At 38.0% G+C, this 18565-nt stretch overlaps 2 protein-coding genes across 4 annotated transcripts in view; one reads left to right on the forward strand and one right to left on the reverse strand.

Annotated features, from left to right (window-relative positions):
* BLNK (B cell linker) overlaps positions 1-18565 on the reverse strand; it is a 92653-nt gene that overhangs the window by 47480 nt on the left and 26608 nt on the right. For all 3 annotated transcript variants that reach the window (XM_079312918.1, XM_079312919.1, XM_079312921.1), the window contains exon 3: positions 15024-15070. In XM_079312918.1, coding sequence (XP_079169044.1) covers positions 15024-15070 — 47 coding nt within the window. The remainder of the gene's footprint in view (positions 1-15023; positions 15071-18565) is intronic.
* The window catches only part of DNTT (DNA nucleotidylexotransferase), a gene marked incomplete at its 5' end in the record, with an annotated part of 141760 nt that continues 128738 nt past the window's right edge, over positions 5544-18565 (forward strand). The window contains 5 exons of the mRNA XM_079312924.1: positions 5544-5898; positions 6003-6069; positions 6570-6620; positions 11427-11490; positions 17942-18033. The remainder of the gene's footprint in view (positions 5899-6002; positions 6070-6569; positions 6621-11426; positions 11491-17941; positions 18034-18565) is intronic.

Here is an 18565-nt window from a genome sequence, read left to right on the forward strand (position 1 = left end):
CTTAGAGATATCAGAGCCATAAAACACAGTGAGCTGCCTGCATCTTGGGTAGGAACAGCCTTGCTATGTCTCTGTAAGCATCAGGGTTTCCTCCTGCCTTAGTTTAATAATAGGGTAAGAACCTTTTTTTCGTTACTTTCAAAAGAATGGGGATAAGAGGATGGTTTTCTCTACTTTTACTGGGGAACCTCGGGAAAGGAAAAGCTCCCACACAGCATGTTCCCACCTGGCACAGATTCACCAGGAGTGCAGAGGAGCGGGGAGGAGGAGGGGAACCAGGCGCCTGCATCTCTCCCTGCAGCCGGCAAAGTCACCGGGGCTGGGCAGGTGACTGTGAGCGGGTCCGGCCCCTGCTAAGCTACTAAATTTCAATATAATATATCAGCTGTGCCTCTCTTCCTTCAAGATTGGCAAGTTTTGTTGCTAACAGCTTTCTATGGAGATAATTTTTGCCATTTTCTTAATGCGACTTACAGATTATGTTCTGTGACATATTAGTGTAGGGAACCCAGGGGCTGGTTTGAGTTCCTGATCTGGGTTGATGCTGGAAGCCACATCCTGACTGCAGGTGGGGTGAGGCTCAGTGGTACAGCAGGATCTATCCTTAGCCTCCTCTGCATGGCAAGAAATCCTAGGAACATTTTCCAGGCAGGAGGTCTGGCACACAGGACAGATGGGCAATCTAGCTGCAGGAAAGAGTGTGGAAAGTCCAAGCCAGGTACAGGTAAAGCCTTGGCTCTCATTTCTAAGCCTCTAGGGTTTCACACAGTTGAAAAAAGAGCAGATTTTCAAACTCTGTCATATAGCACAAACATTTACCAATGAGAAGCTGAATAAAAAGAACTGCAATAGATTAAAATTATTTACAGTAAATCTCTTTAATGTTTCTTTTTGATGCTTTGAGGAGACAGTGCTGCATCAAAGGATCTCAATCTCTGCATGACTATTCAAGAGGAAACTACTTTTTACAGATTACATTAATGCTCATAGATACAGTCTAGTGCCTTTAATGTATATAAAACTGCCAAGAAATCTGATTTGCAGTAAGCAATCAGTTTGATTACCAGGTTTCATTTTTATTCATGACATGACCATGTAAAACTTTTTCTCTCAGTCACGTTAGGAAACTCAATTCTTAGCCCCTTCTCTATTAACAAAATTTTCTCTCCAACATTATTAGAGGTGATTGGGCCAATTTTTTTCTTAGAAGTACTCAGGAGTGAAGGATGCAACTGTTTTTTATAGGAAAGAATCATTTGAGATAATTTAATGTACAACCTTCTTTTGCCAAGTGTGTTCTTTGATTTTGACTTCCCTACTTTTGGGTAATGTGGAGAATCACAGGATATTGCACAATTTGCTCTTTAAAAGACAAGTTTGTGAGCTTTTGCTTGGCTTTTTTTTTTTCAGAAAATCCTGGCAATAGAGCAACACTATAAGCTCTCCTGAGTAATACATAAAATAATTGATAATTCGCTTCAAAATACCTGTCTGATTTTACTGTCCTGAGGTCACAGTATTTCACCTAGCCCAGAAGTACTTCTCCCTGCCCATATCTACAGGCTGTCTTTAATCTCAGTTTGATAATTAATTCAAAGACAGTATGTATTCAAATATGAAGAACTATATTTAAAAGATACATCTACTGCTTGAGCTCTGTGTTACTGGATTAACACTAAAGAGAGAGCTCCAGCCATGTGAGCACTGTAATGTGAGTATAGAGATAACTGGTCAGTAACAGGAATTTGGCTTGATCAGTCTGCATTCACATGAAGGTTAGGAAATGATTGCCACAGTTCTCTTTTTCACAACTGTGGAGTGAAAATAGCCCAGACTGGTACCATCTACAGCTGCAATGGAGGACAGCCCGAGTGCAAACCGTGTGAATCTGAACTGGAATCTGTCCTTGTGTTTCAAGCTCAATTTTTTTCCTAACAGAACGTGCTGTTTGATAGTATTTGATTTCTTCTGCTTTCAGAATATCCGTAGGAAGATATGCAATGGGCTGTAGCAGTGAAGAGTGGAGGGGAAACAGAAAATTAGCAGTAGACTGTCACATGCTTCCTATGAGGGTTTTGTGCTTGATCATATGGATCTGAATGCAAATTTGTGGTACTTTATACCAGGCCAGAAATGCACTTAAACTCCATTGTTTAAAACTACGTCAATTTAAACATAGTTTTTTGCCCCCTCAATTTCTATTTTGGTGACACACTGCCCATGTAACTTACTATTCAGTGTCCCATAGCTGGTATTTGGAAAGCATGAGTTTATGGAACATGATTTCTCATGATATTCTCTATGTTTGCTACTTGCTGGTTGATACAAATGGGTGAAACAGTTCTGCTTTTTATTTAAAATAATATGTCGCTGTTTTTTTCCAACTAATCTATTTCAATGATTTTTTTTTCCTTTCCCAGGATGCTTATATGCTATTTTAAACTAGGGAACACTTCTTGTACAGGGAAAGTTACATGTGGCCTGTAGCTATGTCTTACCAGATGGGAAGAGGGTACATTTCTGACCCAAGTATTTTTATATAATACTCATTTTCAGAAGTTCTGGTCTTCTCACTGTGGGTCAAATGGCTCAATGGGTTTGGCTCAACCCCAAATGGGTTGGTTTTGGAGGACTCCTATCAACTGCCCTAGAAATCTTAAAATTGTAATCCTTTATCATTTTGGATACCAAATGGCATACTCAAAACTGGTCTTACAGTAATAGGAGATGCATTTGAAAATGCAACTCTAAATTTATTGAATGGGATTTGGGTTTGTCATTAGGCTCACTGGAGGAAACAGGCCATACCTGTAGGCATGTACTGCAGGCAGAGATGTGAAAACAGTAAATTTAGTAGGATTTTCTCATGAAAAGTCTTCCGAGCAAACACATTTTAGCACCTGCTGAGAATGTGTGTTTTCTTTCTCTGGGGACTGTGCAAAAAGCTGCACTTCTGCTTTTCAGTTTTGCTGTCATCTGTTTCGTGTGCATACAGAAATACAAAATTTGCTCCTACAGACACACTAATTATTTAATGTCAGACTCAAAGCATTTGAGATCAGATTGCCTCAGAGGCAGTGACCTGTGTTGGAGCCAGCTGATACCCACAGCAACTCTTGGGAAGAGCTCTGCTTGTGCTGCAAACCTGATCCCCTTCCACCAGTCAAGAATGACTGCAGTGGAGGTGGCCCTGAGTGGCCAGCTTAGTCCTGCTCTGAGCCTAACCATGGAAGGAAGGGTGTAGGAGCACAGGCCTCTTTGCAGCCTGGCAAACCACGCTTGTTTCTGACTTTTCTGCAGAGTTTGTATACCCTGCTCTCCCTCCTCCCACTTGTTGCAGTAGGATTAAATTATACAAGTCTGCTTTCCCATCCACCCTCCTGTTTGGATTTACAAACACATTTTTGAGTTTGGATTTAACTTGGTGGGTACCCAGGAGGCTTTTGTGGGAGCAGCTTGGGGTTTTGGGCCCTGGCACTGAAAATGAGGGAAGGATCAGAGGGAAGCAGTGGTTTGTGTCCTTCCTTTAAGCAGAAGCATCAGTCAGCATCCAGGCATGGATGAATGGTCTAAATACGTTTGTGTTCCTGCTGATGAAATTGCTCACACAGACAAAAGGCTGCACAAACTTTTAAAATTTCAAAGTGAAGGAATTGTCTTGAAATAAGGTTATTTTTGTATGGTGCTGTAACACATGCTACAAGGCCTTCAGTATCTGTAAAATGCTGAAAAATGAACAATTTTTAAAACCACTTCTTTCCTGCACTGGCCTGTAACACATACAGCCAAAGGGAAAGGGTTGGTGGGTGTATTGTCTGGCATGGTTTGGTAATCTGCACTTCACTGACCCTGACCATAATTATGCTGTCTGAGCATTTTCCTATTCCTGCCTAAGAATGGGAAAAATAATTTAGTCTATAGTCGTTTCTATTTTCATGTGTTTCTATCTGCTTAAAACTGCTCTCTCCTATTTCCTGGATGACTGGAATTGCCTGACTGTGTTCTGGGAGCAGAGATGTCACTGAACAGGAAAAGTTTCAAAAGTCTTTTTTACATAAAAATACAGTGGATTTGAAATACCACCTTCCTCCCAAAAAACCCCCAAAACCAACAAAACCACAACAATACCACCAAACCCAAACAAGCAAACAAACCCAACCCAGTAAAATAATCAGGGAGATGGGAGATTTTCTAAAGAAAGAAATTATTATCTTAATAAGTATCAAACTACTATTTGAAATAATATCAAGGGAACATTTTATGACCAAGGATGAACACTTTAATGGAATCCTCTCTTCTGTTGAGAAAAATTGTTCAGACTTGTAACTGCAGCCATGAAATTTTTTTGTTGTCTACAGCTGCAAATTTTATGGATTGTTACTAAGGATATGTTTACACAGTTTGTAACTTTAATTGCATTAAGACCACAAAACTGTAGCAGATGAATTGGAGTTAAACTCTGTATCAGAGAGGGTTATTATTTTTATAGATCCTAATATGAAGCATTTATTGCTTTAGTACATAATTTAAAAGAGTTACTTTACAAGTTGTGGTCATATGATCCTGCATCTTTCCACCCTCAGAAATATTGGGAGAAAAAGTTTATATTTAGTATCAAACACTGAATTTCAGAATAACTTCCCTTCAGATTTAAAATACAAAAATTCTGACAAAACTCAGAAATGAAAGAAGAAAGAAAATACAACAAAAGTCTACATGTAAAGAAACACATATATATAAATTTGAACATCCATTATACTCCATTGTATTATTTATAAACAATCTTCCCTTTTTTAATATAGTCTAATTCGTAACAAGAGGGTCACTCTTGTGAAGAATTTACAATCTAAAATATTTTGTGATTGAAGAAACTTTCTGACTGTTTAGAAATAATATGCATAAGTGATAGATGTAAAAGATTTTTAATTTCTGGTTATTAGTGAATTTTACCAACAACTGCAGCATGGATTTAGATATTTAACACCTTTCTCTGTATTGCAGCTATCTGTCTGGGCTTATGTGGTACATTTGAAACAGTCCTGTTTGTTTCATCACAATGATGTTGAGTCAGGATTATGTTTATAAACAGACTGATGAGTGCTGACTAGTTTGTTATGCACTGTCTGTAATTTGAAACTACTCACAAGGTGTATGTTATTTGTATAGCTTTTGCTATAAAATGTTCATATTAGTTAGCAAATAGGAATACAATATTGATGCAGTAGAGTCTTCCAGGGAGAAGTTATTGGTTTTTAAGGTATCTTTTTGTTAAACATTGTGATTTCTTTCAAGCTTAACCTTTCCTTGAGGTCGGTTAACTGTCATTCTGTTCACGGGAGAATTGCTCTCTTTAAAAAAAAACAAACAACTACTCAGAGTATCATAATTTCTAAAGAAATTATGGATTCCTGTTATTCCTGGTGGAGCTGATACTGCCTGAGTTGGATTGCACCATGTGATTTCATTTGTTTCAGGTGGTCTGTGGGTGTTACTCCAGCCCAGCAGTGATGTTCTGCTCACACACGTGTGTGGAGGCACCCACCCGTACCCATTCACTCATTCTTCTCTTCCCTGAGCATCGGGTGCAGGCTGCTGTCACAAATGTCACCTGACACAGACCTTTGAGCTGACCCAGAATTGCTTTGCTTTAAGAAAGCTGATGCACAAGGATGTCAGAGTAGAAAGAAATGCCATGGTAGAGGAATGACGTTTTGAGCTTGGTATAGAGGGAGTTCTAAGGCTAAGCCTGGGTGTCTGCTGGAGCTGTGCCGTGGGGCTGTGTTTCAAAATGTTCTTGGAGCACTGGCTGTGAATGAACAGCACTTCAGATCTGTCCAGAAGTGGCGTTTTCCCAGAAACGGGTGCTCCATCCTGTGGACTCTGCAAGGTACATGACAGGTATAGATGTATACAGATATGTTGGTTTTGTCTTAGGCTTGTTTGGGAGCATTTACATCTTTAATCCTGATGAATTTATTGCCATTGTTCATCATGATTAACAGAGGATCTGAAGCTACAGTCATCATGATGATGGTAGAAAAGTTTTGCTGGAAAGACATCATCTGTAAGGTCTGTGATCAGGAATTAGCTACATTTGTTATTTTGTTTACTTAGCTGCCTTTTTTGTTTTTAAGGGAAAGCCCAATAAAATACCAATGCATGGAGGTATATGATACATAATTAATACTGCTTTTGGTTAAAAGCTGAAATTATTGAAATTTGTTGGTTTATCTGTAATTTTGAATAAATCCCTAGAAAGGGACAATCTAACAGAGAACACCTCTAAGACTACACATGTGAATCATACTTCTATTTCTTTAAAAGTAAAATACAATGCTTAGAAATAATTGACTTTGGAACTCTTTTTCAGAGTGTATTTAATTCTATCTATTTGTGGCCTATATATGAACAATATTTGTACCAGTAATATAAAAGGAATATATGTGCTTATTAATGTTGACATTCCAAGCAATACAAAGAATTCTCTTACTTCTGTATTCTTGAACTGTAGTATCTATTATTTAAAGTAACAGTATGAATATGTCTAATATTCTCATGTATTTCTTCAGATTATTCCCTGAGCCAGAGGAATGAAATGAGGAACTAATATACTGAAAAAGGTAATTAATTATCCAGCCAGATCAGTGATTTAGGAAAGGATTGATTATACTTTGTGCATCTGTGTTAATTGAAATGGTAACATATTTTTAGCATATAGTCTGTATTCTGGGAGCTTGGTAAAATAATAAAAAGCCATGAAACTGTGCAGTGAGGAACTAAATAGGAGAAATGACAAAGCTGTGGTAGCAGGTGTCTGTCAAACTCAGTGCCAGAATTGTGAAGAAGAAACTGAGACCTAATGCTCTGTCAAGGATATCATTGGAGAGTACCTAAAAATGTGCAATGTTAGTTTGGTAGAGGAAAATGGAAAGCAGAAAAGCTAGTATAAGAACTATAAAATACGCAAAATCTCCTTTTCCTTTTCTTCCCAGAATTCTTGGCCATTAGAAATAGAAGGAGATTGTCAGGGTTTGAAAAATCAGGCATGCCTTATAGAAGAATAAAATAAAATATTTTTAAAGATGGATTAGGTAATACTGTTCCATTATAATTTTTAGTAGTAGTCTCAGTCCAGATCAAAACAGATTTGGACAGGGAGACTGAATTGCCTTCCTACTATGGGGAATATTCTTTAATCCCTTTGTCCTCCAGGAGCTTGATAAAATAACCTGCAAGGTGTGGTCTGAGTTGTCCTAAACTGTAACATCCTGCAAGAAAGCTGCTGTTAGTGTGGCAGAAGACTCACCATAGTCTGGCCTGAAAAGAGTTGCCTTCTTCAAGAATTCAGACTATATCTGAATTTTATTTCTAACAATTACAAACATTAAGACTGTAAATACAGTGTTTATACTGTATTTGAGGGGAGCATGGTGCTGGAGCTGGTGACAACAGAGCAGTCTCTGGAACAAAACGTAGCAGAGCTATACCTTGAAACAAGAAATTTCTGGTCATGTGCAGCATCCATCAGAGCAGTGCTCCTGCTTCTGGCAGCTGAGCAGCTCCTGTGCTTGGTGGTAACTGCTCAGCCCCTATACTGCAACCACTGCAAGCACACAGGTGCTCTGAGGCACTGAAAATGAGAAGGCCAGCATGAAGATGCTTGTGACTCATAATTTGATAAATATGTACATGATGGTACTGTCTGTACTTAGGTGGTTACAGATGATCTATCCAGAGAGGCTCTCTGATGCCCTGAGTCATGTGTTGATGAGTGTCAATGCATCTGCATGCAGTTATGCACAAGTGCTGCAAGGTAATCCTACATTCCTCCCATTGCTTGCTCTTGGAAAGGGACTTCATAAGGAAGGTGCTAGTAAAAAGGTATTTATTTGCATGATGAACACAATTTATGCATGGGGTAAATCTTTGAAATACATATTTTTGGCAAAGTTGGTCATTCTATTGGTTTCAGACAGTTGGGTTTCAGGTCTTGAATTCTGTTGCACAAGGGGCTGCTGTGGCATTCCTACGAAGTGCACTTCACCTTTTCCAGCCCAGCTGCACTGAGCAGCTCCTCTGAAGCTGTTTCAAGTGTCTGGTTGCTGCAGCCTCAACTGTCTGGCTTGCAGCTGCATCTGACCCTCCTGCTATGGTCCCTTAACTTCTCCTTGCAGCTCGTCTTGTAACTGCTCTACTTTGCTTGTCTTGATGACCCCATTTTTAAGTACTGCAGTTTTCATTGTTTAGTATAATCTCAACTTGTTCTATTCTTATTTCTGAACTGAATAAAGTTTACATGATTTGGTTTAATATTTTCCTCCACTATCTTGGAAACAGTGCATAGACCACCTGACATCACAGCATAAACATATGAACTAATGAATGAAGCTCTCCACAAGAGCAAAAAGTGGTTGTGTTTTCACTCATTTCACAGAGGCTAGAATGAAATGTCTCTCCTGCAGAGAGCACAAATATATGTTGATAACACACTGTAAAATAAATATTGTATTTCTTCTAAAAACTGAGAGGACTCCTGTTTGGGCACTTAGAGAAAAATGAGCATGGACATCTGTTTTGTTTTCTGCCCAGTATGTACTTGAGCTGGGGCACATGTGGAATTCTGCTAAAATGAGATTATAAATTAATAGCCCTTCACACTTCATTGCTTGAATGAGCCAGAAGTTATTTTCTTCTGGTTTTGAGTCCCAGGTGCAGCACTTTCTGACTAACAAATACGATTCTCTAAAAGGGAAGAAGGACAAGTGATTTGAAACTGCAACAACCTCTTCTCTGTGGTCTGAGTACAGACATGTAATAGAGAAAAGGAAAGCACATCAACTGACAGGGTGGAGGAAAAGGATTCTGTCCAGAAATAAGATGTTGGTGAAGAAGTGGTTTGTGATTTGGGCAACAGCTTCCATTTCTGGTCTTCATTTCTGGCTTTATGTAGAAACCTAAACAGGTCATTTGCATATGTGTCCCAAGCAGATGACCCATTTCTTTGATTTTTGGTTCCCAAATTGAGTTGCTATATGGCAGATATTTCACTGCTATTTAGGCAGGTCTAGGTTACTAACAAAGGGAAAGATTTCTACTTTCACAAAAACTTGGTGAGATGAAGCTGAATGATGCAGCCCCTCCACCTGGAAAAGCATGGGTTTCATTCTCAGAGGCTGATCCACTCTTGCTCTTCAAAGAGGGCTGATAGATCTCTACTCGGTCTCACTGTTATTAAAAAGCATCTCTGATCTATCTTGCTGAAGGTCCCTAAAAATAAGCATAGTTTCAATATTAAAGAAACACTTATAACTGTTACTCCACCCTGTCTAATGACATTCCATAGATGGCTGAGCATGGTAGGGTAGCATGAAAAGTGATTGGTAAAAGTACAATTTTTTAATTTATAAATTTTCCTGAGCATTAATGAACATTAATGCTAATGTGTAATGGAGAATCATGGGGCTGAAGAAGACTCTGGAGACTTGTAGGCTTATACTGATTTATATGTTATATATATATATATATATATATATATATATATATATATATATATATGTGCATATAATCCATCTGAAGCTGCAACATCTGTGGCTTTGTCATTTCCTAACTGGAATAGGGAGGACAAAATGTGCCTAGAAGATATTCAGACAGCTTGAAACTGGTTTTCATCATGGCATCAATGGTGTTTGGGAGATAATTTAGGATTTTCTCTGATATTTTCATACTTCATCAGTTCTTTGGTGACCTCCAGATAATATCCAGCTGGTGTTTAATCTGTTTGAGGATGGGATTATTTTCAATAAGAAGGGAAAAATTAATTTATTTTATTGGAGTTTCCTGATGCAATTTTCAAGAAAATGGAAAAATTCCCTCCAACACTGACAATATATCTTAACCCTGAGGCCTTCCTCAAAATTACAATAGTGATAACTCAGTTTAACAGTGGTATGTGCATAAATAAAACCTTTTTTTTAATATTCTTTCTGCTCAGCCCAGGGGCAGGAATATAGTACACAGAACCACAGGAATTAAGTGCTGCCAAGTTAGTTCCCACTTTAACCACACCTGCAGTACTGTAGCTCAGTAACAACTGAACTGCCTCCTCTGCTCTTTGAAAAGTAGGAATACCCCAGCAAATATCTGCATGTCAGGACTTCACCAGAGAATACAAACTTATATATATTGTGCATTTTTGTATACTTTAAACTTTCAAGGGAACTGTTTTGCTACTATTTCTAGAATCTTTTTCAAAGACTGAACTACATTCTCCAGTGTATTCCAATGATTCTTGTATACAGATATGTTTTCTCTCTATTTGGCATATTCTGTCAAATGTAATTTCTAGCTACATCTTTACACTCCTTAGTTACGAGGGGGCCTCTCCTCATCCTTGAGTAACTGATGTCATTGCAAAGGTCTCCATTGCTCATGGCAGGATGGAAGAGGCACTGCTGCAATGCAAGTGTCCATTGCCTCCTTTCTGCTGCAGAAGTGTAATATTTTCTGCTGCTGTAAAAGATGGCATTGCTTTGCTGAACAAAAATTTCCTAGATCCTCCTGTGAACAGGATAATATCCAGAATTCATTCTAATCTTCAGGCAATGGATGCCTCTGTAAGTATTTGATGTCTGGGTAGACTTTCTATGCTAAAAATTATTATATAATGCATAAAAATGGGATTTGAGGTAAAATTCAGATACCTTTTTTTTTTTTTTTTCCCTTTGGAATATTTATAGTGTCCTATAGTATGTTTCTATAACACTAGAGTTATGCACTGGAAACCTGTTCTGGTCTCTTATAGATATCATTTTTTATTGGAGGGTCTCACTGTATAAAGAGGTATTTCCAGCCATAGGCTTCTGCAGTTTTGGGAATAAGTGGAGTTTTTTTAGGGACATTTAAGCTACAACAAAACCTAAGGAAAGCAAGGAACCAAGTCTACATATTTAGACATAAAACATCCAGCCTGAATCAGGACTGGTATTTAAAGGATATAGGGCAATAAGAAAATATTATGGTATATTCCAAGAATAGGGGAAAAATCTTTCCTGCTTACTAATAGAATAGAAGTCATCTACTGCCTTTGTTTTTCAGCCCAAAGCTTTCTATGGAGTGGGGAAAGTCTAAATGCAGATTATCTGAACAAGACAAGATTTCTGTACTACTGGATCTTGCTTAAAGAGACAGCAAAAGCTCTTTGTCTTTATTATTTTTTTAAAGGAACAGCCTGGTTGTCATAGAAATCTCATTAATTTTATTAGTATTTTTATTATGAATTGAAGTGTATGAAAGTGTTGATGTCTGTGTAAAAGCCCAAAAGCGAATTTTCCACATTAAGTTGTTTACCTTCCTAATAAAGAAATAAAAGGGAGTGGAGAGGGGAAAACAAAAAAAGTGTTAATGTGTAACATTTCTAGCTCTTGCAGTTTGAACTATGCAAGTTCAGACGTCTCAAGTGGAGCACCTCAGCATTACAAAGGTACTTTCCTGGTATGTAACAGCTCTTACAAACTGAGAATTTATTCATATGATTCAGGAAAAGACATTTCCTATTCTTGGAAGGCAAGGATGGAAAATTTCAGTTCGGAGTTCTTAAAAATTATGATCTAATCAAATAAAAAAGATGTTAGAAAGTAATCTAGAAATCACTCATAATTAATGAATACTTACTTGATTTAAGAATAGCTAATTTTTCTGCATATGCTGTAAATTCCTGGTGGAATAAAGTAATAACATTTTCACAGCAGTGAAAATTGATAGATATTTATTTCAATCAAAGGAGATCAAATGCTGCCCACACCATAATTAAACAGAACTTGTAATTATGTGTTCTGCAGCTCAGCTCACTTATTACCCAGGATCTTCCATAACTGTGTGTTGCTATATACAAATGGTAAACTCAAGACTTGACATCTCAGACCTGATTCACAGGTGAGGATTTCTTGTTTACCTGGCAATCTGTCACAGTCAGAACAGGCTTCTGAATTTGCATGTGATAGAAAGTACTGATTTTGTGATGAAAGATTTCAGTCCTGATTTTGTAAAGTAGTCCCCAGAGCTCCCAAGCTGAGAGCAAAATTTATTCTGAGTTTGATCTGGGATGAATTTCTAATCACATTAGCTATGAAGGCAGCCTCTTAATTTCACAGTCCCTGGGAAAATGAAACTTGGGTAAGCTGAAAGCATTGATGAAAAACCTTCTGCATAAACATCTGATACTGTAAGTCTTGGAATATCTACATTGAGGTGATGGAGCTGTAATTACATTTCTTTCTTGAGATATGCTTCCAAAGTTTGGATGTTTGTAATTGAGTTATAGCCTATATGCTGGGTTTTGCTATATACAGTTATAAATACCAATCTTATTTGCACAGCAAGACAGCATTTTTGGAAAGGCCTTAAGTTCCAGTATTCTTGTACATCTGTGGTATGAAGTTGATTATGCTACCTGCACTCTCTTAAAAAGTGCTCCTGAATGTAACATGAGGTTTTTCTATATAGTGTTCTCCCTGGCAGAAATGTTAGCACAGTGTGAACGAGCCCATGACTGTCAGTGGGATGTTTGAAACTGCTCTCATGGGAAGTATCTGGAAAGTGTAGTTGTACTGGCATTCTTGAGAGTGAACTAGTTCAGTGTTTTGGGTAATCTCAGGCTTTCAGGGTCAGAGTTTATCAACTGAGAATGCTGTGTGGAGGGAAAAATACAATGGTGCTTGTGCAGGAGGAAAGGCTTTAAGCAAGGCTTGAGATTTCAACATGCTGTTGGGATTGCTGAAAACATGTAAACCTGTGAGAGCAGTTTGTTGCACAACCCTGGCAGCTCTAGAGAGGGTTTGGACTATGACTCAGTACTCTGCTGTCCTGTGTTTTAAAGCAGCATCTATCTTCTGATATTGTTTAGCAAATGGGGAAGAAAATCTTTCATTATTGCATTTCAGGGGTAGGTCAAGACACTAGTAGAGACTGCACCTTGGTAATTTCAACTTAATATCCAGTAGTTGCTCAGAAACAATCTGAGTAGACCTGTGGCTTTAAGTGTAGGTGGGAACTGGTTTATATAGGGCTGTCATTAGGTTGTCAAAGCCAACATTGACATTATAAACCCAAGAGAATATAGTAAGAGACTTCATGAGAAGGGAAGTGCAAAAAAAGGTTTACTTAAGGATATCAAAACAGAATTACTATTATGAACTCTTCCAGATAAACCATTTTGTCTTTTCTCTCAGGTAATTTTTTCCCCTTAGAGAACAAGCATGGTACTGGCTGGAGGGAAAAGAGTCTTGCACTAAATTATGGAAGTGTTTGATGCAGAGGGCAGGGAGGCACGCCCAAGCATGGCTGCAGATTGCTCCTGGTACCCCTGTCATGAGATGTCCCAGCAGAATGGGGGAATAACTGTGTTTTAGCTCAAAGAGCACTTACAGCCTTGTAGACTCAAAATCTCGTGGAAAACAGGAATACCAGGTGTTGAACTAGAATGGGAGTGGCAAAGAGCTTTTGCTGGTGGTTAAAGAACTTAACTCCTGCCTGAAGAAGCCTCACAAGGAAACTTTCATAAAGACAGAGACCTGAAACCCTGGCCACTGCCAGGAGAAACACAGTATTTCAGTCTCACCGTGTCAGGCAATTATCCATTTTCTGTTTATCTGTGCTTAGTGTTTTTGTCCATTGGGATTTACCTGCTGCATGAACATGCTTGAGCAGGCCAGTTCTGTCTTACGTGGGTCAATGTAGACTATCTCCAGTTATATTGTGAGTGGTAGAAACTGGGGCAGTTTTTGCAATAGCAAGTAGTACAATGTAAGAGTAACAGATTTTAGATTGGAAATTTGTACTAAGAATATGACATCCACACTGTGAATTTATGGAATTTTAATGTTATGGACAACAGAATTCATATGGCAAAACACTTTTGTTATTCCAATATATGATCGGAGGATTCAAAGCTTGAATGCTCACATCAGTAGAATGCAACTCTTGGCCTCAGTTCCATATATTTCTGTTTGTCCCAATATTGTAGTAGATCAGATCCATATATGTGAGAAACAGAAAATGTATCCTTGGTTGACTTTATATTAATTCTCTCTACATTTTCTCTCAAAATGATATCCTGATAGACTAAAGTGTTTTGCAAGAAAGTCCTTTGATTTTTTTACTAATCTAGTTAATTATTAAATTAAACCCAGGAAAATATTTACCTATGCTCTCAATTAATTCCTATCAATAGGAACAGGAATTTATTGGGTAAAAATGCCTTCAAGTTTATCCATTTTCTTACCAATAGAGTGGAATTCAGAAAACAATTTGTAAATAGATCAATGGTTTCCCAGCTAGTGGGGGAGGGGAAAGCTACATGGAATAATACATAGAATAATAATAACCATTAGTTGAAGCACAGCAACACACTACTGAAATCTTCTTGCTTTCATTGCCTTATCGAGAAAATTCTCTAATATTATTTCTCTGTAGTACTACAAGAGAAATAATATATTTGAACATTAAGGATATCCTTTGGAATGAACTTGATTTGTCACAAGTTATATGAAGGCATTTCTCAACTGTTATATATATATTTGCTTATTCAGTTCTTAATTTAAATTCTATGTAAATTACTTTCAACATAGCACTTTGTTAAACTGATCACTTAAATTAATCCCTAAGTAGCTGATAAACCAATTCTGAAAACTTGACCTCAAATATAGTACAATCAAAGAGCCTTTATACTCTGGAATATGTTGAACTTATACTTTTACCAATATTATGGTTGTCCCTTTCTATTCTGAGGAAGAATAACAGCCAGCATCTGTTGCAGAAGACTTTCCTGCCAGCTGATCTCAGCCACAACTCTTGTAAAAATTCCAGGATCCTAATCCTGAGGAATTCCCATCCCCATCAATTAATGTTAAAGTTCACATAAACAGGAGGTTTAAATTCTCATTTTCCTGATTTATTAACAGAGCAACTGTCAGAGTACAGGTGCATTTGTCATTCAGTGGGGAAACGGAAAATAATGAGACACTCACGGCTGGTGCATTGTTTTGAATCTGCTCAGCTCATAATCTGATGCATTCTGAAAAGAGAGAAAACAGGTTTTAGAGTTTACATGGAGATCATTTTAATCAAGAGCAATTCATGAAGTGAAGTACGTGACATTTAAAAAAGTGAATGAGGGAAAGACCTGAAAAAACAGTGTTTAGTTTTGTGTCATCTTAGTTAATGCTTAACTTTTTGTTATTGGCCTGTTTTAACATTTGTAGAAAGCTGGTAGCACACACTGCATTGCTAAACTGGAATTTTACCGGGCATGTGGCAGATTAAATTAGGCTGGTTAATGAATCATTCAAGAAGTGATAAGCAAGCCATTTAATATGGTCTCTTCACCACAGAATTTCTTTGCATTTTTTCCCTCAAATCAGCAGATTAGTATAACAATGGCTGAGTGGAAGATACTTTAACAATGGCTGGGATATTATTAACCTCATGTTTGGTTTGTTCTTGTTCTAAAGTTCTGCATGACTTCTCAACCCATGAAAACCTGGTGATGAAAAAGAAATAGGATTTGTAGTGTTCTACCTTGGCACATAAAGTGCCCGTTCTAGTGCTGAACAAGCTAATTCAGGTACTGGAAACAGTTTCACCAAATTATTTCAGTAGTTTGTGTAGCTCTATATACCTTTCACCTCAATGTGAACAAGGACTTCATGCACTACTTTTGATGTTCAAGCTAATGCGCCTCTCACAGTCAAACTTCTTAAGTCAGAGTTTTAAATTAGTCTAAATTAAACCTTTTTTTTTTTTTTTTTTTTTTTTTTTTTTTTTTTTTTTTTTTTTAATTTATGGGGTTTCCTTCAGTGCAAAATTTCTGGATTATGAAGACCAAGAAGTGAAGTCTCTGGATTGTACCAGGACCAAAGTTTGTGATTGCATGTTTTCAGTCCAGAAACCGTCTAATTCTAAAATGCCCCCTTTTTCAGCATAAGTTTCAGCAGAGGATAGGTCATGCTGAAAACATGTCCATTTAATATAACCTTCCATCTATTTTTGTGTTGAGAAGGGCAAATTAATTTATTTCCTGACACTTCCTAGGCATACCTATAGTGGATGTAAAATCTCTGCAATAGATACTTTCCAGTGAACTCAGTGATATGAGTTCACTGTAGCATGACTGATGTTTTCCCAGGTCTATCTGTTTTTTTCTGGATAATGTTCCAGCCATCAGTCCCAAACCAACCTATTTTGCCTTTTCTCTCACCATTCTGGATAATGTTCCAGCCATCAGTCCCAAACCAACCTATTTTGCCTTTTCTCTCACCATCTCATCAGCATGATAGATGGGTTTGTATCAGGCATACAAATGGAGAGACACTAAGTGTATGAGAGAATATCAGGTGGAGATCATATACATTCTCAGAGAAAACATATTTCATCAGTCTATATTTAAATTCCAGTGAATCTTTGCATTTCTTTGACATATTTGTTGTGAAAATATGCCATTTCAGATAGTAGAGAAGCCCCTACATTTAATACTTAGCCTGTAATTATACTGCAATAGAAAGCAGCTGCATATCTACATGTAGTGGGTATGATAATTAGCAGATGATCCAACAGCTAGAAATCACCAAATTCCTGAGGAAATTTAAACCTGTATTGGGCTGTATGATTGCCATACAGGCCCATCTGGGCTCCTTTGGCTTCATCAGCTGCAGTGGTGACTCACCAAATTGCCACTGCATATCAATGACTACCAGGAGTAGGGACATTTCCTTATCTCTTCTCACACTTTTTAAGTAAGGAGTGGGAGGTAGCTATGCTTCTTTGTTGCAAGGGTTTGATTCTTGCTTGCTCCCTTTTTTTGCAAAGCAGAGTATTGAAACCTTGACTTGTGCATGTAGAAATGGCTAGGGTCTAATGGCTTGGGAATTTCAGAGAAATATCTTGTATAACTTTCAGTCCTCCCAAGATGCTGTTTGCTGGAATGTGCTGCCTAAGCACAGCTGCATTTCCATGTGGGAAAGTGCTGTGTGTATGATTCAGATCAGGCACTTTTTAAACTTGCAATGGAGCTTGCTAGAGAAGGGAGCTATGGATCAAAGAAATTCTCTTATTGGGGAATGTTTTATTGAGAGGGTTTTAACTTATTTCTCCTCCCCCGGGACAATCCTCAATGAGGGGATCAAGCTATATCTCACTGGGGTTTGAGATGAGGTGATTGATATCTGTGAGTCCAGCTGAAAGCTTTTTTTTTTTTTCCCCTTTGATAAAATGCACTATTGATTGAAACTTAGGGCTGCTGCTGCTCTTTTACAGCAGAATTCTGGTCCTAGGAAAAGAGTACAAAAGTATTCTGCAAACTCAACCCTTCTGAAATTGCATGGTAGCTTCTGTAGGAAGATGACTAATGCTTCCAGGTTTTAATTAACCATTGCTTCTGTTGTTGCTTATGATATACATTGTTAGTGATTCATGTTGGCATGAATGGAATATGTTGCAAATGAATGTGTGTGATAAAGAAGAAGTTAAAGTAGTTTCTTTCCTGGAGGGATTTGAGTTCCAAATATACAATGAGGAAGTAAAGGGACAGATTGTTCTTTAGTTTTTTGGTTGTTATATTTTTTTTGTGTCTGTGTGTTTGGCTTGTTGTTTTGTTTGTTTATTTTGGTTTTTATGTTTGCAGTTTTATATTAGAGCACAATTTAGAAAGCATATAAAAAAATCTCTTCTCTTCTAGCCTGCTATTGATTTCCTCATTTCTACTGGCTGCGTCATTCACCTGACATCAACTTTTTCAGTAACTCACTTACTTCAGTAGCTCAGAGTAACCCAAATTCCCAGCTTGCAGATCAAGCCAGCCAGCTTTGTTCTGCAGATAGCATCCTGGAGCAAGAGAAATGCTGTAGTAGTGCAAGTGTTTGAGGTGTGTCTTTTGTTCCTTTACTTGTAGAAGCATGTCTTGGACCTGAGCCTATCCTGCTGTAGCTGCTTGCCACCATGGTGCTGACAAAGGAGATGCCTTGCATCAAAAGCTAAGAGAAGGTACCATCTGTACAATGTGGGCTGAGTGAGATTTAGGGCATTTTGAAGTCCTGAGGATACCTGGTAGGTGGATAAGTGATAGTGAGTGTGTGTAGGAAGGTAAAGGGAATGGGGCAAAATGTTGCAACATGATATATGTATATTATTTGTCGTGTAGCATAATGGCACCCTCATCTGCCCCAGGCACAGCACTTCTCCAAGGAAGGCTCCTAAGACCTGGACATTGCTGTCAACAGTCATGGGACTTGATGTGTTTTGGATTCTGTGTTTGCCTCGGAGTTTTTTGCCATGCTTTTACAGTTGCTGAGATTGCTGTGCAAAGGCATGGTTTCGATGGAGTTGTTGCCTAAGACAAGTTTTCTAATGTCTTTGGAGAGGATTGTTGATAGAATTGATTACGTCATACAGTGTTTTCAACTCTGTTTTGAAGTTCACTGAACTACATCTTTCCCCTTCCTTACTTTCCAGCCCTTTCTTGTAGGTAAGCACTTGTATGAGATGGTTACAGCTGCAGGTGCAAAGAATACTTTGA

The sequence above is a fragment of the Erithacus rubecula genome (genome assembly GCF_903797595.1).
Source record: "Erithacus rubecula genome assembly, chromosome: 9".
Lineage (NCBI taxonomy): Eukaryota > Metazoa > Chordata > Aves > Passeriformes > Muscicapidae > Erithacus > Erithacus rubecula.